Source organism: Vitis riparia, chromosome 14 (assembly GCF_004353265.1).
Source record: "Vitis riparia cultivar Riparia Gloire de Montpellier isolate 1030 chromosome 14, EGFV_Vit.rip_1.0, whole genome shotgun sequence".
Classification (NCBI taxonomy): domain Eukaryota; kingdom Viridiplantae; phylum Streptophyta; class Magnoliopsida; order Vitales; family Vitaceae; genus Vitis; species Vitis riparia.
Window position 1 is genome coordinate 12,034,845 of NC_048444.1, and position 24,747 is coordinate 12,059,591.

General features: G+C 34.5%; 2 protein-coding genes across 2 annotated transcripts; one reads left to right on the forward strand and one right to left on the reverse strand.

Moving 5' to 3' along the window:
* Positions 1-895: 895 nt before the first annotated feature.
* Positions 896-1,423, reverse strand: LOC117929852. The gene has a single exon (XM_034850274.1). The coding sequence runs from the start codon at positions 1,324-1,326 to the stop codon at positions 1,093-1,095; it is 234 nt and encodes a 77-aa protein (XP_034706165.1). The 5' UTR covers positions 1,327-1,423; the 3' UTR covers positions 896-1,092.
* A 22,868-nt stretch (positions 1,424-24,291) lies between these two features.
* On the forward strand, positions 24,292-24,747 carry LOC117930464 (putative bifunctional UDP-N-acetylglucosamine transferase and deubiquitinase ALG13). The gene has a single exon (XM_034851122.1). The coding sequence runs from the start codon at positions 24,292-24,294 to the stop codon at positions 24,745-24,747; it is 456 nt and encodes a 151-aa protein (XP_034707013.1).

Sequence of the window (24,747 nt, forward strand, 5' to 3'; positions counted from 1 at the left end):
TATTAATATTAATTTATTTAATAATCAAAATAAAAATCGATAATTAATTAATAATTATTTACATAGAGAGAGGAAAATTGTTCTCATGATTTGGTTTTTTTTTTTTTTTTTTTATCTCTACTAAATCTAAAATTCAAAAGGGCCACCGACCTCTCTCACTCGGGCCACCGACTTCTCTCACTCGGGCATCAAGCTCCAGACGAGAGAATCCCTAAAAGAGCCCTATTTTCCTCTGCCACTCTCAATCCTCGCAGGTACTAATCTAATCATGTTATTATTATTATTTTTGCAACCCCCGTTTGATTCCCAAGAAAATCAATCCCCCATTCGATTTCAGGGAAAATTCATCCTCGTTTGTTTTCCGAGAAAATCTATGCAAAACCTCCAAGGAAAACCAAAAAATTGCTTTTCTTTTGCTCCCTCTGTTTTCTGGATCTGTTTTGCTGTTGTGCCATTGGATTTAAATTTCACGAACCCTAAATCCACGATTTTTGAGCCAGGCTGAAAAACAAAACCTTTGCCTGCAAATCATGATCAGATTACCAAATAGCATCTTATGTCTTTTTTAAAAAAAAAATGGACAGATTTTGTATCCTATGCGCGGGCTGAACTGGTAGGAAATATCGGGAAATTTCCCGATAAAAATGCCGAAATATCGGCGATATTTTTGGCGATTTTTTGAAATCCTCCTCCAGTTGGCCGATTTTTTGACGATATTCCTGGAAATCGATAATCGGGGCGACCGATATCCGATATTTCGGCGAAATATCGCCGATAAATTCCGATTTTTCAATCCATGGGGATTCCCACATATACCGGGTGGATTATTACGATGGAATCAAAATCCCAAAAGTATGATGGAACAAAAACACGTGTCATGCATGAAAAATGGGCATCCACGCAACAATATTTGTTTATATTTTCCACATTCCTTTTCTGCAACACCACATTTTCCGTTTCATTAATCACCAAATACTCCAGAAACCATTTACACAACTCAACCACGTAGATAACTGTTATTATTATTACTGCAAGTAGATCAAGAACAGCACATCTACACAGTTTTTGCGTCCACCGCGCGCACGCCGATCATCAAATGGGAATAGCGTTGGACACAGACGGATACACCACAGCGGCAGGGTGAGCCATGATACGGCGACCCTTCATGTGGCGAAAGCAGTATACCAGAGCCCCCACCGGCCACTCCACGATGGCGGCGACTGCGAAGGCCAAGAACCCCAGCGTCGGGCCCACCACCTTGCAGCGGCAGGGGTTGGAGTGGGTGCCGCACTGCACGCAAAGGGGGATTCGAACTCCGGGAGTCATAGTATAATTGGAGAAGCGAGGGATTGGTGGAGCAAGAAGATGAAGAGGACAGCTTGTGTGACGAACTGAAGGAAGTGATTCAAAGGTAGCATGACTCCGGTGTGAGGATGCGGATGCTTGTCTTTATACGGAAAGGTTTTAATTTTTATTGAAGGAGGTCGGTGCTACGTGTTGTTGCGTGAGGGTGTTGAGTTGTATACGTGTTGGTTTTAGATCAGGATGCTTGGGACACTTGTTTTCACTTTTCACTCAGCTCTGACTCCCAAAAGGTTGCCACCAGAAACTTCTTCAGTGGCAGCTTGCGCCTGAAATTCCCTACTTCCCTTAAAAGCCCTTTTAGATATTATCATTTATTAATGTATTAATATTAAATATATTTAATAAAATAAATAGTCTTTTTTGTAAAAGTAATATCTTGTGAGTAGGAGCTAAAAACTTCCCGTAACAGTAGAAGTATGGTTATGACTTAGTTTAATCCTAGTAGAAGGGCAGTGAGTTCCCTATACCATTACTTGTTATATATGGACAAATTTGTCAAGACATTATTTTTTTCAAAAGGAGATGCTTATGGTAACCACATCAAATTTAGAGCCACAAAATTTCAAATTTAATTAGTCAAATTTTCAAAATGAGAGTTTGAGAAATTAAATTTAAATCTAAAGGAAATTTAACTAATAACTTATTGGAGATTGGATTTTTGAGATTTGAATATTAAGTGTATTTTGAGAATTAGTTTAATAATTATTAGGTAATTATAAGATAACCTCAGTAAAATGATATTATATAAAATTGTTATAATGAATTTAAAAAACATGGATTTAATATTATAATAAATTAACTTTTGAAAGGTTGATTTAATTGAGGTATCATTGATGAATGAAGTGGATTATATTAATGTCATTTTAAAGGGTTGAAAATCTAATTATTTTAAGTTGAATGATTAAATAATTAAATAGTTAGGCTATGTTTGATTCGTGAAAAATGATTTTCTTATGTTTTGTTTCATTATATAAAATATAAAAGAAAATAAATATAATTAAAATTAAATGAAATTTATATACTTTTAAATTATTTAATCTTGTTATAATAGAGATAAATAAATAAAATAAATTTGAAAAAACATATAAAAATAATTTATTAATTTAAATCTTCTTTTTTATTTTCCTTCATTTTTTCTTTCCTTTTATTTTCTTCTTCTATTTTCTTTCCTTAGCATTTTCTCTCAAATTTTCCAAGAACCAAACATAGCCTTAATGATTCAATTAAAGTTAAGACATTTGAAAAAATAGAGGCTAAAATTGGGGTATAAATTTATTTTTTTCTTGTATTTAATTATTATATAAAATGCATAATAAGATAAATAAAATAAAATTAATTATAATAATTTTATTTTAATTAATATATAGTATATATAAAAAAGATAGGAAATACGAATACATGTGCATTGTTATATGAAGTAAATATAACATAGCACATGTGGTTGGGTGGCAAAGGCAATGCCTTTTATTCACGAGGTCATAGGTTGATACTTAGTTTTGAGGGAAATGCAATATTTCGCATATAAGGAAAATAAGGGGAAGTATTGGCTCAAGTGTGAAAAAAAAAGGAAAAGAAAAGAAGTGGTCTTGTATTAAGTGGTGAAAATCCACTTATGGTGAGATAGAGAGAAGGAAAACAAAAAATTAAATGAGAAGTGAGGAAAGGAAGAGAAAAAAAAAAAAAGATAAAGAGTTAAGAGAGTGCCATGGGTCTTTTGGAGGCTGGTTTAATAGATCAAACATGGTCCGTTTTGTGTGAAATTTTAAGAAAATATTCTATTTTATGTGGACAACATAGTTATATAGACTTTGTAGCTATGTTCTTCATATAACTAATAAATGAAGGGGCAATGGTCGTGACTACTTAACTTGGGAAAAGGAAAATGAAGAGGCAATGGTGGCCCAAGAGTGAAAAGAAAGAAGAAAGAAGAAAGAAAAGTTAAAAGAAAGTAAAGGAAGTGGTCTTGCATTAAGTGGTGAACATATGATAAAACCACTTTCGGGGTGTGTGTGTGAGAGAGAAGGGAACAAAAAGTTAATAGAGAGGTGAGGAATGGAAGGAAAAAAAGAAAAAATTAATGAGAAGATTTTATCTTATTAATTTCATGGAAGCCAATTATTTTAAGACTACGTTTGATTGATTGAATAGAATAGGTTATGATTTGTATATCCTAAGATATTATATCTCATTGGATATGATATGCATATCTTATGATATGATTTTCAATGAAATATGATATCTTGGATATACGTATTATATGGATATAATATTTTAAAATAACATATCCAATGAGAAATGTTATATTATATTATATCTATATTTAGTTTGTAAAATGAATAATAAATAATATGAAAAATATATGTTATTTTTCCACGTTTAAAATAAAAATAATATCACATTCAAATATTTTCTATTTTAAAAAAATGAAATTTTATTTATGTTTAACAATATTTATTATTAAAATATTTAAACTTTACAAATATATATTTTTATTTTATGTTATTTAATATATAAAAATAATTTATATATCATATATTAATATTATTTTATAATTTTTTTTTAGTTTTTTTAATTGTAAATTTAATTTATAATATTTTTTTACTTAATAAAATGAATATATTAAAAATAAAAAATTGATAAAAAATAAAATAAAATTTTGGTGCATGGGATATGTATATTCCATATCTTACCATGAGATTAATATATCTCATTTGAAAGGGATGAAAAATAGAGGGCGGATAATATCTCCCATCATTTATCCTATCCCATGTTTGGTTAAACATAGGATATGATATATTATATCATATCCCATGTTATATCCTACCAACCAAACATAACCTAAGGGTTTTAAAAGTCCCTACTCATGCTATTAGTGATGTGTACTCCTATTTGATTAAGCATTGGAAGATTAGTGCATGATGAGGGTTAATTAAGACTAAGACTAGGCTCATTAAGGATAAGATAATAAATTTATTGATTTATATGTAAATCATTGTTTTCCAAGAGCTTAAAAAGAATATTTTGTGGAAAAAAAAACATGCAAATCATTCTACTTAAATTGATGTTCGTGCTAGTATCTTGTGCACAATTTTTTCTAGAAGAAAACTAGTAGCCAAATTGAAAATTTATTTACGTTAGGAATGAGATACAATCTCTAGTCAATCCTTTGATTCTTCCAATGAGAGACATGACTTAGGTCCCGACTTAGGTGGTGTTTGTTTTTTTTGCTTAATTTTAAATAGAAACTTAATATATAATAGTGTTAAATATTAGGTTGTTTGTTTTTGTAGTATTTTATTTCTATTAAATATTAAAAAGTAAAGAAAAACCAATATGTTTTTTTTTCTATTTAGAAAAAGCTAAATATTTTGGCTTTTTCTATTTAGTAAAAAGTTTATAATAAGTTATGAAAAAGTAGAAAAACAAACAACCTAAATTCTAAAAACAAATTGCTTTCAGCAAAAAGCAAAAAAAAAAAAACAAACGCCACCTTAATTTAGACCTTGGTGGGTCTTAGTTTGGGCTTGGACGTTGGTGCGTCTTCAACTTGATTCTGGACCTTGAAGTGTCTTAGACTTGAGCTTAGACCTTGGTGCTTCTTCATCTTAGGCTTGGACTTTGACGCGTCTTTAACTTGGGCTTGGACCTTAGTATGTCATGGATTGGACTTGGACTTTAACATGCCTTCAACTAGGGTTTAGACCTTGGTGTTTCTTCATCTTAGGCTTGGATTTTGGCATGTCGTTAACTTGGGCTTGGACGTTAGTATGTCATGGGTTGGACTTGGAGGTAGACCACTGGTATCCTAGTGCACAAAGTTCGTCTTCGAGGAAGGTGGATCTATTTCAAGGACAGTGTTTGTTACGCCTCAACCTATAAGTTTTTCTTTTTATTCATTCTATTCTTTGTTTGTGTCTTTTAGGCTAGTAATTTGTTTTCATACCCTTAAAATCCAACAAGGTGTGAGACGTTAGTTTGGTACTCAGAAATGTGAGTACTTAAGAACTCAGATAATAATTGCTAATATGATTATTGAACTCCAATACATATGATGACCTGTGATATTATACCCAATATTATTTTTGTTCTAATATATACGGATATATATTGTAGATTTTTGAGTCGCATATATATGGATACAAAGAAAGTGTATATTTATCAATTTGCAAAATTAAAAACCAAGTAGCTTAATAAATGTGGCGATTCCAATGTGTACACCTTGACATTGGCTCGTTACATTACATATTCATGCTATTAATTTCATATCTTCGTAAAAGTAGAATTATTTTTCCTTCCAAAGAGAAAAAAAAGAGAGATGAAAGGGCTCTTAGGCATTACTCTCCTTCGCCAAAAAATTTGGTTTGTTGGAAGTGGGCCGCACACATTTACAGCATCCACATGCACTTTGCTTTCAACACAATGTCAAAACCATCCATGGAGGCTCATTACGCTACCCCTCGTCACTCACCACTCATTGGAGGACTGAGAGAGACTTGTTATTAGAAGAAAAGCCAAAAAGCACACACCTAAACCATTGATTCTCACTTCCTCTTCCCTGCCGATGCACTCAAACGTAATCCATAGGCCAATACGCTCCTATAGACAACTACATATTCCCAGCCATCATCATATTACATTTCACTCTCTTCTCTTTGTTCATTTCATCACCATTCCTAAACAAAAAAATATATACTGTTTCTGTCCTGAAATGAAGTGGTGGCCACATCAATGGCATTCTCAAATACTTCTTCAGATTGGTTTTTTAATGGTTATCGTAGTTTCAGCTCCATTAATCAAAGCAAGAAGTACTTTTCCTGAAAAGTTCGACCAAGTATTGGTTCCACAAGTACCAGATTCGGGTATAAAGTGCATGGACTGTCCTTGTGTGAATCCGTGTGCATGTGTGAACCCATGTGCCCAGCACCCTCCTCCACCGCCACCTCCGCCCACAATTCCGTCAACTCAGTATTGCTGTCAGCTGGCACCGCCACCGCCACCTAGCACCTACACAATGAGTGATTTGGAGGATATGGGGGACTTGTATGATACTGATTCTTCCAATGTTGGACTTGATGTTGTAATTGTGATACTGGTTTTGGTTGGATTGGGAGTGTTACTTTGGAGGTGTGCTGGGCCTTGCAAACGCATAGTTGAGAAGATATGCTTTTAGTGCTAAAGAAGTTGATGGCTTTGGTGAAGAAAAAAGGAGAACTATATTCCTTTCGATCAACTCCTTTTGCTAGGTATATGATTCCCATTTTGTGTTAAAGTACAAACGTTCTTTTCCAGGACACATTTATTTATGTGAATCATTCCAAGTCTGTACTCATATCTGTAGATCAATGACCCAACCCAATGTACCAATTTTTTTTCCCTCTGTAAACTGTTCACAAGGTATTCTTGGCTTGATTGAAAGATGTATAAGATAGAAAATCAATACAATTGATAGTAAATATTTTTCGTAGAAATATTTGGTTAAAAGAGATGAAAAAATCTCCAAATTGTGAATTAAACTCTTCCCATGTTTTTTTCTTGAAAAATAATCAATTTTTGACACAAATACTCTTTATTATTTCAAGTATTTACATGTAGGTTTTAAAAGAAAAAGTTATTTTTCAAGAAAATAATGAAGGTATTTTTGTTCAAATGAGACTAAAAAAGGGTGGAAGGGTCATATTTAAAACATTGGATTTTCAAAAACACTTTTAATCAAATAACTCTTTTTCGTATTGATTAGGGGTACTTATATTCGATTAATTAATTTAAAAGTGAATTCTAAATCATAATAGGAGATATTCCCAAATTGCTTTTCCAAGCATAAGATCATCAAGAAAAAGAGAGAGAGAAAAAAAAATGAGGAATGGGAAAGAACTAAAGTACTCAAGTGGATATATTCAAAAAGCCATGTGTGGGAACTAAAAAAGGAATATTGAAATAATTCTAATGATTTAATAATATTATTACTTCAATTTAGGGTTTTTAATTAATAAAATCAAAAGCATATGCCTGCATGCAGCTAATCATATTTAAAATGCATTATGGCCTCAACCGTAAATGTCATTCTACGCGATAAATAAGATACTTACATTAACGATAATGCCAAGAGCATCAAAAAATTTTCCTTGATGGTTCATATAGAGTGAAGAAAATAATACTTTATTTAAAAAGATTAGCAAACTGCCTCTTGCTGACACAATGAATTGTTGTAAGACATTTTACACCTTGAGAGAATATTATTCTAAGTAATTAATTAATAATTAAACCTAGCTACCAAGTAGTTGGGTCAGCAACAGTTGGAGTGAAGTCCCGTGAATTCATGCAATTAATGATGTCTAAGGCTGTCTGAGATCTCTATCAGCTCATTCAATTCCTTTAATGAAGAAAAGAAATTTCAAGTTTCTTGAAAGAAAGATATATGCACCACACATTTTGCAGTTAGAAGGTACAATACCTTTATAATGCACCAAACATCTGTGTTTGTACCAGTAACACTTCCCAAGTCCCCACACTTGAAACTTAAAAATTCAAGCAAAATGAAAGTATATATCCATACACCACTACAAACTGTCATCATCTCTAACCCATTAGTTTTAGGAGTAGTGTTCTCAATTGTCGTCATGATGTGATTTAAGTAAATAAATGACCAGCAATCAACATAATGAGATGGACATCCTAGGCACATGGTAGCTAGATTTTAGCATAATGGAAAGAGACCCATTAATTAAAGTCGATCAAATTTCATTTTATTTCAAAGTGTGATGCTGACTTAAGACACTTTTGACAGATGATAGAAATGAATTGAAAGGAGTTCTTCAATTTTGCTTTATTTGGAATTGAGACATCACTTTAAATATTAAATTTTCAGCATTCAAATGAAAGGATACTAACCTTGGAATATATTTCAAAATATGAACTAGCTCCATCATCCTCAAAAGACTTTGCATTAATGCAGTAGATCTATGCTTTGTATCTTTATGTTTGGAAGTCATACACTTTTCTGTGTGTGTGTTTGCATGACTTTAATTCAAACACTTCCACCATTAAACGGGAAAAAGTTAATTTAACAAGGAAACAATAAGGATTTCGTACAAGTTTTTCATAATTGAATCATGGTTGTAGCTTTTTCTCCGTGTGACAAAAAGCATCAAGCCAACTCAAATGGAGCCTAAAGCAACTTTCCCACGCCAATATATATCTACTTGTATATATACATAATTGATTTTAATTGTATATTGAAAAAAAAAGTGAAAAGAAAAGTATCAAAATGCTGAGATCAAAGGGGTGGGATTTGTGATAAGTTTCTGACAATAATAAAAGATGAGAAACGTTTTCAAAATGGTGAAAGTAGATTTTAATGGAACAATTTTTATATTATTATACATTGAAAGGATTTATTTGAGTACTGAGAGTTCATTTTCAACTTGGTAATACTTTGAAAAATGTTCTCCAACACGTACCATTTAAGAATAGGGGAGGCCAGGGATTCTTTGCCTTCAAGTGAGAGGGCCTCTTTTCAATGTATGAGGAAAGAGTGCATGACAATCTACTCGTTTCTTTTCTAACCGAACAAAGAAGAATGTTCCATAGGAAAGAAAAGAAAGAAAAGAAGAGAGGAAAAGAAAAAGGGGCTCTTAGGTATTATCTCCAGCCAACCGATGGAACATATTCTGAGCATTAGTGCATTGCTAAAACGCTAGCTAGGTCTTAAAGGTGCACAGGCATTTACTCTCTCATGGATGAAAAAGAAGAACAAAAGGATGGTTGGAAGTGGGTCACGCACATTTAAAACGTCCACATGCACTTCTCTTTCAACACTAAAACAAACCATACACGGAGGCTCATTACACCATGTCCCTCTCTCCACTCCCCATTCATTAAGGGTGTGAGAGAGACTTGTTATTCTCCAATAAAGCCAAACTATACCTAATGCAATGACTCCTTCCATTCTCCGGCACTGCCCATGCACTTAAACGTAAGCCATAGGCAACTATGCTCTCACACCACCACCCTTCTTCATATCACAACTACCTCTTTCCTCTTTGCCCATTTCATCTCCATACCAAACAAGACACCAATTTTATTTTCTCCAGCTCCAATCCGGAAATGGGGTTGTGGCGACGGACTCACCAATTCCTTCCTCAACCACTTCTTCTCATGATGCTGATGCTTATCCTACTCTCAGCTCCATTAATCAATGCCACTAGTACTTCTTCAGAAAAGCACGACCAAATTTTGGTTCCACAAGTGCCTGATTCGAGTATAAAGTGCATGACATGTCCTTGTGTGAACCCTTGTTCTGATCAGCACTCTCCTCCTCCTCCTTCTCCACCACCACCACCACCACCGCCGCCGCCGCCACGTACGCAGGATTGTGGACAGCAGGTGCCACCACCGCCTAGGTTCATTTACATAACGGAACCACCACCACCGAGATTCACCTACATAATCAGTGAACCAGGGAATTTGTATGCCACTAATCCTTCTAATTTAGGGTTTTACTCGGCTTCTGGAAGGAATGTTGTTATTGGGTTTATGGTTTTGGTTGGATGTGGAATTTTAGAGGTACTGATCATGGAGTATTAGTGAGTATCATTTTAGGACTTCTCATATATAATGTGATCCAATGTCTAGTACCTTTTTATGTAGATTTTGTTAATGATTTCAGTCAATTGTCTTAAGTTGAAGAACAAGCTTTTATTTTCAAGGTTGATGATCAATACTTCTGTTCGCTATTCTCTCTCACACTCCATATTTCTATATGGTCAATCTGTTAACCTTAGGTCTATCTGTGTATTGTCTCTGTACCTGTGCATGGCAATTTTCTTCTTGATTTATACAACAGTCTGAAAGAAGAAAAAAATGACTGAATTTTAACAAGGTGAATCTCATATACGCTTTATCCAAGCCAACATAATACTAGGAAAAATAACCTTTTTGGAAATTACAAATGACTATTCTTTTGTATTAATTTACACCGACAAATGGGTGATTCCTTGGATTACTTTTTCTTTTAAAAAAATGATATTAATATTATGAAAATGTTCGTCATTCCACCCTTTCTATTACCTTAGTGACAGGTGATGATTAGATGAGGAATAAGTTTTGTTTTTCTTCCACTACTACTTACCACCTCCCCCATGTGAGTGGCAAAGGAGTGTTTTTTTAACCAAATTAAGTAGTACCCTCAAAAGAAATCAAAGTGAGAATCTCAAATTAATTGAAAGATAAATTAATTTGAAAAAGGAGAGGAAGTTATCACTCAGGGGTGTGACCTAAACAAATGCAGCTCCATGCTTTTGTCAGAAGCAAAACATGTGTTTGAAGGGATGCTTTCAATCCCATAATGTAGGACTGCCACAGTATTTGACACCGTGAGCTCTGAAAAGGAACTGAAAAGTTGTGAAGGTAGGCTAGTTAAGGCATTAGGGGTCAAGCAATTTTTTGGACTAGGGACCATTTTCCTTAAATTTAGGCTTGACTGTGACTGGCCCAATTAATGTTGTATAACTAATCATCTTTAGCTCTTATTAAATATTAACATTTGATGCACTTGGCATTACTTTTTTCCTATACAAATCACCTTTATACCTAAAATGGGCACCACTATTTATAAAAATTCAGAAAATGCATTTAGAAAAATCCAAAAGCATTGTTAAAAATAGAATTCGAGAAATTGTTTTTAATAACATTGTCCAAAAATTTCTCTATTTAATAAAAATTGTCCAAAAATTGTTTTGTAAATAAAGTTGTCCCAAAAATTAATTTTTAATAAAATTGTCTAAAAATATTTTTTTAAATGAATTCTTTTTCCTTAATTAAAATGGGATTAAAAGTGTTTTTTCATGAATAGAGGATTTAAATCTTTGTTTTTCTTTTTAATTAAAATTTCTTTTGCAAATAAAGTTATGTCATTTTAAATAATTTGTAAAAATCTTTTTTTTTTTTTTAATGAAAATGAATCAAAATACTTTTGTAAATAAAATTGTAAAAATTCATTACTTTCTAAAAAAAGCAAGTAAAATAATTTTTGTTGCCAAATTATAATTTTGTAATAATTTTTTTTGATACAATAAGTACAAATAACTTTTTTCGAAAATTAAATGCAAATGAAATTGAATCAAATTATTAATTAAAAATAAATTGAAACTTATTTTTTGTAAATAAATAAATTTAAATCATTAATTCAAATCATTTTTTTTATAAAATCCTTTGAAATTTCTTGAAAACCATTTTTTTAATACTTTTTTTTTAGTTCAATAAATCATTTTTGCACAATTCTCTTGTTATTCATTTAATGTATTCTTATAATTAGATTTCATCATTATTTTTGTGTATATTGATTTTCATCATGACTTGTACATTGATTATTTTTCTTGGTATCCATAATTAATTAATTAATTGCCACAATTCCCTTGATTCGTTTAGTAGAGGTCGTATGTATACGGGCTTAGAGGGGTGTTACGGCTTACCATCGTACCTTCCCAATAAGTAACCTGATCCCTTAACCCGACTTTGGTTTTCCATAGACTTGTTTTTCCTTTAGGAGTCACACTTAGGGTTTTTCTTTCTTATTTTGTTTTTCCCTTTTAAAAAAAATTAAAATAAGTGGCAACTCCAAGTCTTTTTCTAAAAATCAAATTTTCACTAAACAAATAAAAAAATGAGTCACACCATCGAGTGGAAACGCATGTGAAAATGCAGGGTCCACAACTTTACAAATATTTTTTTTATTTTATGTTATTTAATATATAAAAATAATTTTTATATATCATATATTAATATTATTTTATAAATATTTTTTAGTTTTTTTAATCGTAAATTTAATTTATAATATTTTTTTACTTAATAAAATGAATATATTAAAAATAAAAAATTGATAAAAAATAAAATAAAATTTTGGTGCATGGGATATGTATATTCCATATCTTACCATGAGATTAATATATCCCATTTGAAAGGGATGAAAAATAGAGGGTGGATAATATCTCCCACCACTTATCTTATCCCATGTTTGGTTAAACATAGGATATGATAAGTGATGAGATAATATAACTTATTCTATTCCATCACTAATCAAACATAGGATATGATACATTATATCCTATCCCATGTTATATCCTACCAACTAAACATAGCTTAAGGGTTTTAAAAGTCCCTACTCGTGCTATTAGTGATGTGTACTCCTATTTGATTAAGCATTGGAAGATTAGTGCATGATGAGGGTTAAGAGTAAGACTAGGCTCATTAAGGATAAGATAATAAATTTATTGATTTATATGTAAATCATCATTTTCCAAGAGCTTAAAAAGAATATTTTGTGGAAAAAAAAAAAGGCAAATCATTCTACTAAAATTGATGTTCGTGCTAGTATCTTGTGCACAATTTTTCCTAGAAGAAAACTAGTAGCCAAATTGAAAATTTATTAACTTTAGGAATGAGATACAATCTCTAGTCAATCCTTTGATTCTCCCAATGAGAGACATGACTTAGGTCCTGACTTAATTTAGACATTGGTGGGTCTTAGTTTGGGCTTGGACGTTGGTGCGTCTTCAACTTGATTCTGGACCTTGAAGTGTCTTAGACTTGAGCTTGGACCTTGGTGCTTCTTCATCTTAGGCTTCAACTTTGGCATGTCTTTAACTTGGGCTTGGACCTTAGTATGTCGTGGATTGGACTTGGACTCTAACATGCCTTCAACTAGGGTTTAGACCTTGGTGTTTCTTCATCTTAGGCTTGGATTTTGGCATGTCTTTAACTTGGGCTTGGACGTTAGTATGTCATGGGTTGGACTTGGACTTTAACATGCCTTCAACTAGGGCTTAGACTTTGGTGTGCCTTTAAATTAGGCTTGGACCTTGGCATGTCTTTGGCCAAACTTGGATGTCGACATGTCTTCAATTTATGTTTAGACCTTGGTGTGTCTTGGGCCGGGATTGGACTTTAGCATTGCTTACATTCACTAAGGGCATAAATGCTTGATCTCAAAATGACCTCGGATTTTCTCTTCAAAGCTTTTATATGACTCATTTGGTTTAAGAAATTGATTTTTTTTCTATTTAATTTAAGCAATTTGACTCCTCAAGTTAGGAAATTTGCAATAATTTTTTTTTATTGTATGAGAGTCCATCCCTATGGTGTAGATAAAGCGTATTCTGCATTGACTAAGGTTCAGTGTTTACTCTTAATGAATACCATATTCCTTATGGATGATATGTTTAAATGCAGAACATACTTGATGGATTCACCTATATGAGAGTGGAGGTGGGGTCGCTTCCTATGAGAACTTAGGCAGGTTCTTTAGAGCTCTCATGAATATCCAGGCAGGGCACATGACCTATTTGTGCCAACCCGTTTTGTACAGCTCGTAATGTAGTTGAGAAAACCAATGTGGATAAAAGTCATTTGAGTTACATAAAGAAACACTGGTTCATAGAAATTTATTTTCACTATGTTTTGTCATTCAATACTTATTTGTTCTAAGACTAGTTCATAGCCTTTGGGCACCAGTATTGATGCATTGGATTCTTTTTTCCTCAAAAAAAAAAAAAAAATTACGTTTTATACTCTGTGGGGAATTGTAGGAAGAGTGTAAATAATTTCTATTTTTATTTTTGGAAATTACTTTTAATTTAATTTATTTTATTATATTAATCTTATATTTTTGGGAAGTGTCCTATTGAGAAATATTTTTTATTTTATTATATTTTATTTTTTATTAGTGTTATATTTTTTGGAAGAGTCCTATTGTGATTGTGCTAGTGGAGTCTCATTCTTTTTATAGGTAGAATCACCTTCCACTTTGTGTCATCTTCTAATTACAAGTAGATTCCCATTGGGACTGTGTTAGCGGCCTATAAAAGCAGGTCACCCATCTCTATGCATGAATACTAATTTTTCAGGGAATTTTTTCAGAGAGTTTTTTAGGGAGTATTTTCATACATTTATTTGGAGGAATTTATTCAAAAACCCGAGCTGTACACATCTCGTTTTTAGAGTGCACCCAAGGCGAGATTTGACTGTTGAATCTTGGAGGTAGACCACTGGTGCCGTAGTGTACTAAGTTCATTTTCGAGGAGGGTGGATCTATTTCAAGGACAGTGTTTGTCACACCTCAGCTGATAAGTTTTTCTTTTTATTCATTATGTTATTTGTTTGTGTGTTTTGGGCTAGTCTTTTGTTTCCATACCCTTAAAATCCAACAATCTTGAAATAAATCCAAATGGAAGCTTCCCTAATTCACACTCTTCCTGACACCTCTAAAATTGTTCCCTTCAATGGGACATTCTTTAAGAGATGGCAGGAAAGGGTTCTCTCTGCAATTGATGCGGTGAACTTGGGACACATTTTGACTGACTTAAAACCAAAAGATGGTTCTCATCTGTTATCAACCTGGAAAACTGGTAAAACTCCTAATGAGTTGTGGAAGGGTTATGCACCTAATAGGGCATACCTGAAAGTGTGGGGGTGTTTAGCTAAAGTTCTTCTCCTTGAACCTAAAAAAAACGAAAACTAGGTTCTAAAACCTTTGATGCAATGTTGGTAAGTTCAGGAGCACCCTTGAACTTGTGGGGGGAAGCTATCCTATTCGCACGTCATATTCAAAATAGAATACCTTACAAGCAATTCCTAGGTTCTAAGTTTGATATGAAAGACCTAGGAAAGGTAGAGGTGATTCTAGGAATTAAAATAACTAGAACACCCAATGGGCTTAAACTTTCTTAAGAGCACTATGTTGAAAAGATCCTAAGGAAGTTTGAAAACTTTCATTATAAACCAATGTCAACTCCTTATGATCCCAACTCACAGCTGAAGAAAAATATAGAACATAGTGTTGCCCAAGTAGAGTATGCTCAGATCATAGGGAGCCTAATGTACTTAATGAATTGTACCAGCCCTGACATTTCTTATGCAGTAGGTAGATTGAGTCGGTACACCCAAAGTCCTAATCAGGACCATTGGATTGTTGTTCGTAGAGTCCTTAAAGTATTTGAGAGGTACCATTAACTATGGTTTGTGCTTTAGTGGATTTCCAAGTGTCCTTGAAGGATTTAGTGATGCAAATTAGATCTCAGATTCAGATAAGATGAAATCCACTAGTGGATATGTTTTCATTCTTGGTGGGAGTGCAATTTTTTGGAAGTCTGCCAAGAAAACCTGTATTACTAGGTTTACTATGGAGGTTGAGTTTATTGCCTTAGAAAAGGCAAGTTCTGAGGCTGAATGGCTTAGAAACCTCTTAACAGATATCCCTTTATGGACGAGACCAACCCCGTCTGTGTCTATGCGTTGTGATAGCCAAGCTGCAATTGCTAAGCTAAGATTAAAATATTTAATGGGAAAAACATGCATATACGCCTAAGACAAAATATTGTGCGGCAACTGCTTGAAACAGGGGTTATATCCCTAGAATTTGTGAGGTCAGAGTTGAATTTGGCCTATCCTTTGACCAAACCACTAAATAAGAAACTGGTGAAAGAAACATCGAGGGGGATGGGGCTTATGCCTATTACAGAAGTCAAGAATGGTGGTAACCTAATCTATTAGAATGGAAATTCCATGAAGTAGGTTCATATGGGTAATAACAAATCACTTGTTAACTTGAGGTGTTCTATCAACTCTAATTGTATGAGAGTCCATCTCTATGGTGTAGATAGAGCGTATTCTGCATTGACTAAGGTTGAGTGTTTACTCTTAATGAATACCATATTCGTTATGGATAATATGTTTAAATGCAGAACATACTTGATGGATTCACCTATATGAGAGTGGAGGTGGGGCCGCTTCCTATGAGAACTTAGGCAGGTTCTTTAGAGCTCTCATGAATATCCAGGCAGGGCGCATGGCCCATTTGTGCCAACCTGTTTTGTACAACTCATAATGTAGTTGAGAAAACCAATGTGGATAAAAGTCCATTGAGTTACATAAAGAAACATTGGTTCATAGAAATTTATTTTCTCCATGTTTTGTCATTCAATACTTATTTGTCCTAAGATTGGTTCATAGCCTTTGGGCACTAGTATTGATGTATTGGATTCTTTTTTCCTCCAAAAAAAAAAAAAAAAAAAAAAATTACGTTTACACTATGGGAGGATTGTAGGAAGAGTGTAAATAATTTCCATTTTTATTTTTGGAAATTAATTTTAATTTATTTTGTTCTATTCTATTAATCTTATATTTTTGGGAAGTGTCCTATTGATAATTATTTTTTATTTTATTATATTTGATTTTATTAGTGTTATATTTTTGGGAAGACTTCTATTGGGATTGTGCTAGTGGAGTCTCATTCCTTTTATAAGTAGAATCACCTTCCATTTTGTGTCATATCTGTAGATCAATGACCCAACCCAATGTACCAATTTTTTTTCCCTCTGTAAACTGTTCACAAGGTATTCTTGGTTTGATTGAAAGATGTATAAGATAGAAAATCAATGCAATTGATGGTAAAAAAATTTTCGTAAAAATATTTGGTTAAAAGAGATAAAATAATCTTCAAATTGTGAATTAAACTCTTCCCATATTTTTTTTCTTGAAAAATAATCAATTTTTGATACAAATACTCTTTATTATTTCAAGTATTTACATGTAGGTTTTAAAAGAAAGAGTTATTTTTCAAGAAAATAATAAAGATATTTTTGTCCAAATGAGACTAAAAAAAGGGTGAAAGGTCATATTTAAAAAATTGGATTTTCAAAAACGCTTTTAATCAAAGAACCCTTTTTCGTATTGATTAGGGGTACTTATATTCAATTAATTAATTTAAAAGTGAATTCTAAATCATAGAAGGAGATATTCCTAAATTGGTTTTCCAAGCATAAGATCATCAAGAAAAAGAGAGAGAGAGAGAAAAAAAAAAGAGGAATGGGAAAGAACTAAAGTACTCAAATGGATATATTCAAAAAGCTCCATGTGTGGGAACTAAAAAAGAAATATTGAAATAATTCTAATGATTTAATAATATTATTACTTCGATTTAGGGTTCTTAATTAATAAAATCAAAAGCATATGCCTGCATGCAGCTAATCATATTTAAAATGCATTATGGCCTCAACCGTAAATGTCTTTTTACGTGATAAATAAGATACTTACATTAACGATAATGCCAATTTTTGCACTTTATGCCATAAGAGCATCAAAATTTTTTCCTTGATGGTTCATATAGAGTGAAGAACATAATACTTCATTTAAAAAGATTTGCAAACTGCCTCTTGCTGACACAATGAATTTTTGTAAGACATTTTACACCTTGAGAAAATATTATTCTAAGTCATTAATTAGACCTAGCTACCAAGTAGTTGGGTCAGCAACAGTTGGAGTGCAAGTCCCATGAATTCATGCAATTAATGATGTCTAAGGCTGTCTGAGATCTCTATCAGCTCATTCAATTCCTTTAATGAAGAAAAGAAATTTCAAGTTTCTTGAAAGAAAGATATATGCACCACACATTTTGCAGTTAGAAGGTACAATACCTTTATAATGCACCAAACATCTGTGTTTGTACCAGTAACACTTCCCAAGTCCCCACACTTGAAACTTAAAAATTCAAGCAAAATGAAAGTATATATCCATACACCACTACAAACTGTCATCATCTCTAACCCATTAGTTTTAGGAGTAGTGTTCTCAATTGTCGTCATGATGTGATTTAAGTAAATAAATGACCAGCAATCAACATAATGAGATGGACATCCTGGGCACATGGTAGCTAGATTTTAGCATAATGGAAAGAGACCCATTAATTAAAGTCGATCAAATTTCATTTTATTTCTAAGTGTGATGCTGACTTAAGACACTTCTGACAGATGATAGAAATGAATTGAAAGGAGTTCACTTAATTAATTAAGTCATTCAATTTTGCTTTATTTGGAATTGAGACATCACTTTAAATATTAAATTTTCAGCATTCAAATGAAGGATACTATCCTTGGAATATATTTCAAAATATGAATTAGCTCCATCATCCTCAAAAGATTTTGAATTAATGCAGTAGATCTATGCTTTGTATCTTTATGTTTGGAAGTCATAAACTTTTCTGTGTGTGTGTTTGCATGACTTTAATTCAAACACTTCCACCATTAAACGGGGAAAAGTTAATTTAACAAGGAAACAATAAGGATTTCGTACAAGTTTTTCATAATTGAATCATGGTTGTAGCTTTTTCTCCGTGTGACAAAAAGCATCAAGCCAACTCAAATGGAGCCTAAAGCAACTTTCCCACGCCAATATATATCTACTTGTATATATACATAATTGATTTTAATTGTATATTGAAAAAAAAAGGTGTAAAGAAAAGTATCAAAATGCTGAGATCAAAGGGGTGGGATTTGTGATAAATTTCTGACAATAATAAAAGATGAGAAACGTTTTCAAAATGGTGAAAAACAATAGATTTTAATGGAACAATTTTTATATTATTATACATTGAAAGGATTTATTTGAGTACTGAGAGTTCATTTTTAACTTGGTAATACTTTGAAAAATGTTCTCCAACACCATTTAAGAATAGGGGAGGCCAGAGATTCTTTGCCTTCAAGTGAGAGGGCCTCTTTTCAATGTATGAGGAAAGAGTACATGACAATCTACTCGTTTCTTTTCTAACCGAACAAAGAAGAATGTTCCATAGGAAAGAAAAGAAAGAAAAGAAGAGAGGAAAAGAAAAAGGGGCTCTTAGGTATTATCTGTTGGGCTTTGTGGAGCCTAGTTTTGTTTGATCCGGTTTGACGACCTGACCTGAATAATATTGCATGGCTTTTTTAATGGGAGATTTATTGAGGCTTGTTGGGCCCGTTTAGCCCATTGTGGAACCACCTTTTGTAATTAGGGTTTTTTTTAGTGTGGTGGGGTTGCCGTGTTATACATATAGAGAGAATATTGTAACCGCCATGTTGTACTCTGTATTCTTCCTTGATAATAGTGATATCTTTACAACTCCGTGGACGTAGGCAAATTGCCGAACCACGTAAATACTGTCTTATGCGTGTGATTGTTTTTTCTTTGGCGTGTGTTTTCTCTAATTTTTGTTTCTCACGGGGTTGGGAATTTGGTTTAATTCCCTACAACTGGTATCAGAGCCTAGGGTTAGGTTTGAGTGGGAGCAATGGCAGAGGAAGCAGGAAAGGCGTCTGGAATAGAAAAGTTTGATGACACAGACTTTGCGTATTGGAGGATGCAGATTGAAGATTATCTCTATGGGAGGAAATTGCATCTGCCTCTTTTGGGGACAAAACCTAAGAGTATGAAGGCTGAGGAATGGACACTTCTTGACAGACAGGTTCTAGGAGTTATTAGGTTAACTCTGTCTAGGTCTGTTGCACATAATGTTGTAAAGGAGAAGACCACAACAGATTTGATGAAGGCTTTGTCCGGTATGTATGAAAAGCCGTCCGCAAACAATAAGGTGCATCTGATGAAGAAATTGTTCAATTTGAAGATGGCAGAGAATGCATCAGTAGCACAACATCTGAATGAATTTAATACAATCACAAATCAATTGTCGTCTGTAGAAATTGATTTTGATGATGAGATTCGTGCTCTGATTGTCTTGGCTTCTTTGCCAAACAGTTGGGAGGCAATGAGGATGGCAGTAAGCAATTCTACGGGAAATGAAAAGCTCAAGTACAATGATATACGAGATTTAATTTTGGCTAAGGAGATTCACCGAAGAGATGCAGGTGAAACCTCAGGATCTGGTTCTGCCCTAAACCTTGAGACAAGAGGCAAAGGTAATGACAAAAATTCAAATCGGGGTAGATCAAATTCCAGAAATTCTAATCAGAACAGAAGCAAATCTAGATCAGGCCAACAAGTACAACGCTGGAATTGTGGGAAAACAAGTCACTTTAAAAGGCAATGCAAAAGCCCTAAAAAGAAGAATGAAGATAATTCTGCTAATGCTGTAACAGAAGAGGTATAAGATGCATTACTTCTTGCAGTAGACAGTCCATTTGATGATTGGGTTTTGGATTCAGGAGCTTCGTTTCATACCACTCCACACCGAGAAATCATACAGAATTATGTTGCAGGTGATTTTGGTAAGGTGTATTTGGCTGATGGTTCAGCCTTAGATGTTATGGGTTTGGGAGACATTCAGATATCGTTGCCTAATGGGTCTGTTTGGTTATTGGAGAAGGTTCGACATATTCCTGACCTGAGGAGGAATCTGATTTCTATTGGGCAACTTGATGATGAAGGACATGCAATACTATTTGTTGGTGGTTCTTGGAAGGCTACACAGGGAGCTAGGGTATTGGCTCGTGGAAAGAAGACTGGCACTCTGTATATGACCTCATGTCCAAGAGACACAATTGCAGTTGCTGATGCAAGTACTGATACAAGCCTATGGCACCGCAGACTTGGTCACATGAGTGAGAAAGGGATGAAGATGTTGCTGTTAAAAGGAAAACTACAAGATTTGAAGTCCATTGATTTTGACATGTGTGAAAGTTACATCTTAGTAAAGCAAAAAAAGGTGAGCTTATTGAAAACTGGCAGGATACCGAAGGCTGAAAAATTGGAACTAGTACACACTAATCTGTGGGGGCCTTCTCCGGTTGCATCCTTAGGAGGTTCAAGGTACTACATCACTTTTATTGATGACTTATGTAGAAAGGTATGGGTTTATTTTCTGAAAAATAAATCTAATGTATTTGAAACTTTTAAGAAGTGGAAGGTCATGGTTGAGACAGAAACAGGTTTGAAAGTAAAATGTTTGAGGCCAGATAATGGAGGAGAGTATATAGATGGAAGGTTCAGTGAGTATTGTGCTGCACAGGGAATTAGGATGGAGAAGACCATTCCTAGGACACCACAGTAGAATGGTGTGGCTGAGCGTATGAACAAAACTCTCAATGAGTGTGCTAGAAGTATGAGGTTGCATGCTGGACTACCAAAAACTTTTTGGGCTGATGCTGTTAGCACTACAGCTTACCTGATAAGCCGAGGACCATCAGTTCCCATGGAGTTCAGACTTCCTGAGGAGGTTTGGAGTGGTAAAGAGGTGAAGTTTTCACATTTAAAAGTTTTTTGTTATGTATCTTATGTTCATATTGATTCTGATGCTCGTAGTAAACTTGATGCAAAGTCAAAAATATGTTTTTTCATTGGCTATGGTGATAAGAAATTTGGCTATAAGTTTTGGGATGAACAAAACAGGAAAATCATCAAAAGTAAAAATGTGATATTTAATGAACAGGTTATGTATAAGGACAGGTCAACTGTAGTGTCAGATGTTACAGAGATAGATCAAAAGAAATCTGAGTTTGTCAACTTAGATGAATTGACTGAAAGTACTATCCAGAAGGGGGGTGAAGAAGATAAGGAGAATGTAAATTCACAGGTAGATCTGAGTACACATGTAGTTGAAGTTTGCAGATCTTCCAGGAACATTAGACCCCCGCAGCGTTATTCACCTGTTTTAAATTATCTCCTGTTGACTGATGGTGGTGAGCCAGAGTGTTATGATGAAGCCTTGCAAGATGAGAATTCAAGCAAGTGGGAGTTAGCCATGAAGGATGAGATGGATTCCTTGTTGGGGAATCAGACATGGGAACTGACTGAATTGCTAGTAGGAAAGAAGGCTTTGCACAACAAGTGTGTATACAGAATAAAGAATGAACATGTTGGTAGTAAACGTTACAAGGCCAGATTAGTTGTTAAAGGGTTCCAACAGAAGGAGGGCATTGACTACACAGAGATATTTTCTCCAATTGTGAAGATGTCAACAATCAGACTTGTAATAGGAATGGTGGCTGTAGAAAACTTACATCTTGAGCAATTAGATGTGAAGACAGCATTCCTTCATGGTGACTTGGAGGAAGACCTTTACATGATTCAGCCAGAAGGATTCATTGTTTAGGGACAAGAGAATCTAGTTTGTAAACTGAGAAAGGGCTTGTATGGCCTTAAACAAGCTCTTATACAGTGGTATAAGAAGTTTGACAATTTTATGCATAGAATTGGGTTCAAGAGATGTGAAGTTGATCACTGTTGCTATGTTAAGTCCTTTGACAATTCTTACATCATATTACTGTTGTATGTGGATGATATGCTTATTGTAGGGTCTAACATTGAGAAGATTAATAATCTGAAGAAGAAATTGTCCAAACAGTTTGCAATGAAGGATTTGGGAGTTGCAAAGCAAATCCTTGGTATGAGAATCATTAGAGACAAGGCTAATGGTACATTGAAGCTTTCACAGTCAGAGTATGTGAAGAAAGTTCTCAGTAGGTTCAACATGAATGAAGCTAAACCAGTAAGCACACCCTTGAGTAGTCATTTCAAACTAAGCAAAGAACAGTCACCGAAGACAGAAGAAGAAAGGGACCATATGAGCAAGGTGCCCTATGCCTCAGCTATTGGCAGCTTGATGTATGCTATGGTGTGTACAAGGCCAGACATTGCACATGCAGTGGGAGTTGTGAGCAGATTCATGAGTAGGCCTGGAAAGCAGCATTGGAAGGCAGTCAAGTGGATTTTAAGATATCTGAAGGGTTCATTAGATACATGTCTTTGCTTCACAGGTGCAAGTTTGAAACTGCAGGGTTATGTAGATGCTGATTTTGTTGGTGATATTGATAGTAGAAAGAGTACTACTGGGTTTGTTTTTACCCTAGGTGGTACAGCTATATCATGGACTTCAAATCTACAGAAGATTGTTACTTTGTCTACTACAGAAGCTGAGTATGTTGCAGCAACTGAACCTGGAAAGGAGATGATTTGACTACATGGTTTCTTAGATGAATTGGGTAAGAAGCAGGAGATGGACATTCTACACAGTGACAGTCAGAGTGCAATTTTTCTTGTCAAAAATTCGGCTTTTCATTCAAAGTCGAAACATATACAAATAAAATACCACTTTATCCGTTATCTTGTTAAGGATAAACTGGTAATACTTGAGAAGATTTGTGGATCTAAGAACCCTGCAGACATGTTGACTAAGGGTGTCACTATTGAGAAGTTGAAGCTGTGCGCAGCTTCAATTGGTCTTCTAGCTTGAGGACATGAGGATGAGTTGTAGGGATGATGGATTGTTTCTTGGAGGATAGCGGTTTGATGTTGGTGATTGGACTAGTCTCCAAGTGGGAGATTTGTTAGGCTTTGTGGAACCTAGTTTTGTTTGATCTGGTTTGACGACCCGACCCGAATAATATTGCATGGCTTTTTTAATGGGAGATTTATTGAGGCTTGTTGGGCCCGTTTAGCCCATTGTGGAACCACCTTTCGTAATTAGGATTTTTTTTAGTGTGGTGGGGTTGCCGTGTTATATATATAGAGAGAATATTGTAACCGCCAGGTTGTACTCTGTATTCTTCCCTGATAATAGTGATATCCCTGCAACTCCGTGGACGTAGGCAAATTGCCGAACCATGTAAATATTGTCTTGTGCGTGTCATTGTTTTTTCTTTGGCGTGTTTTCTCTAATTTTTGTTTCTCACGGGTTGGGAATTTGGTTTAATTCCCTACATTATCTCCGGCCAACCGATGGAACATATTCTGAGCATTAGTGCATTGCTAAAACGCTAGCTAGGTCATAAAGGTGCACAGACAATTACTCTCCCATGGATGAAAAAAAAGAACAAAAGGATGGTTGGAAGTGGGTCACGCACATTTAAAACGTCCACATGCACTTCTCTTCCAACACTAAAACAAACTATACATGGAGGCTCATTACACCATGTCCCTCTCTCCACTCCCCATTCATTAAGGGTGTGAGAAAGACTTGTTATTCTCCAATAAAACCAAAATATACCTAATGCAATGACTCCTTCCATTCTCCGGCACTGCCCATGCACTTAAACGTAAGCCATAGGCAACTATGCTCTCACACCACCACCCTTCTTCATATCACAACTCTACCTCTTTCCTCGTTGCCCATTTCATCTCCATACCAAACAAGACACCAATTTTATTTTCTCCAGCTCCAATCCGGAAATGGGGTTGTGGCGATGGACTCACCAATTCCTTCCTCATCCACTTCTTCTCATGATGCTGATGCTTATCCTACTCTCAGCTCCATTAATCAATGCCACTAGTACTTCTTCAGAAAAGCACGACCAAATTTTGGTTCCACAAGTGCCTGATTCGAGTATAAAGTGCATGACATGTCCTTGTGTGAACCCTTGTCCTTGTGTGAACCCTTGTTCTGATCAGCACTCTCCTCCTCCTCCTTCTCCACCACCACCACCGCCGCCGCCACGTACGCAGGATTGTGGACAGCAGGTGCCACCACCACCGAGATTCACCTGCATAACCTGTGAACCAGGGAATTTGTATCCCACTGATCCTTTTTATTTAGGGTTTTACTCGGCTTCTGGAAGGAATGTTGTTATTGGGTTTATGGTTTTGGTTGGATGTGGAATTTTAGAGGTACTGATCATGGAGTATTAG

Excerpts from the sequence above, each read along its gene's own strand:
- LOC117929852 (XM_034850274.1), bottom strand. The coding sequence starts at position 1,326 with ATGACTCCCGGAGTTCGAATCCCCCTTTGCGTGCAGTGCGGCACCCAC.
- LOC117930464 (XM_034851122.1), top strand. The coding sequence starts at position 24,292 with ATGGGGTTGTGGCGATGGACTCACCAATTCCTTCCTCATCCACTTCTT.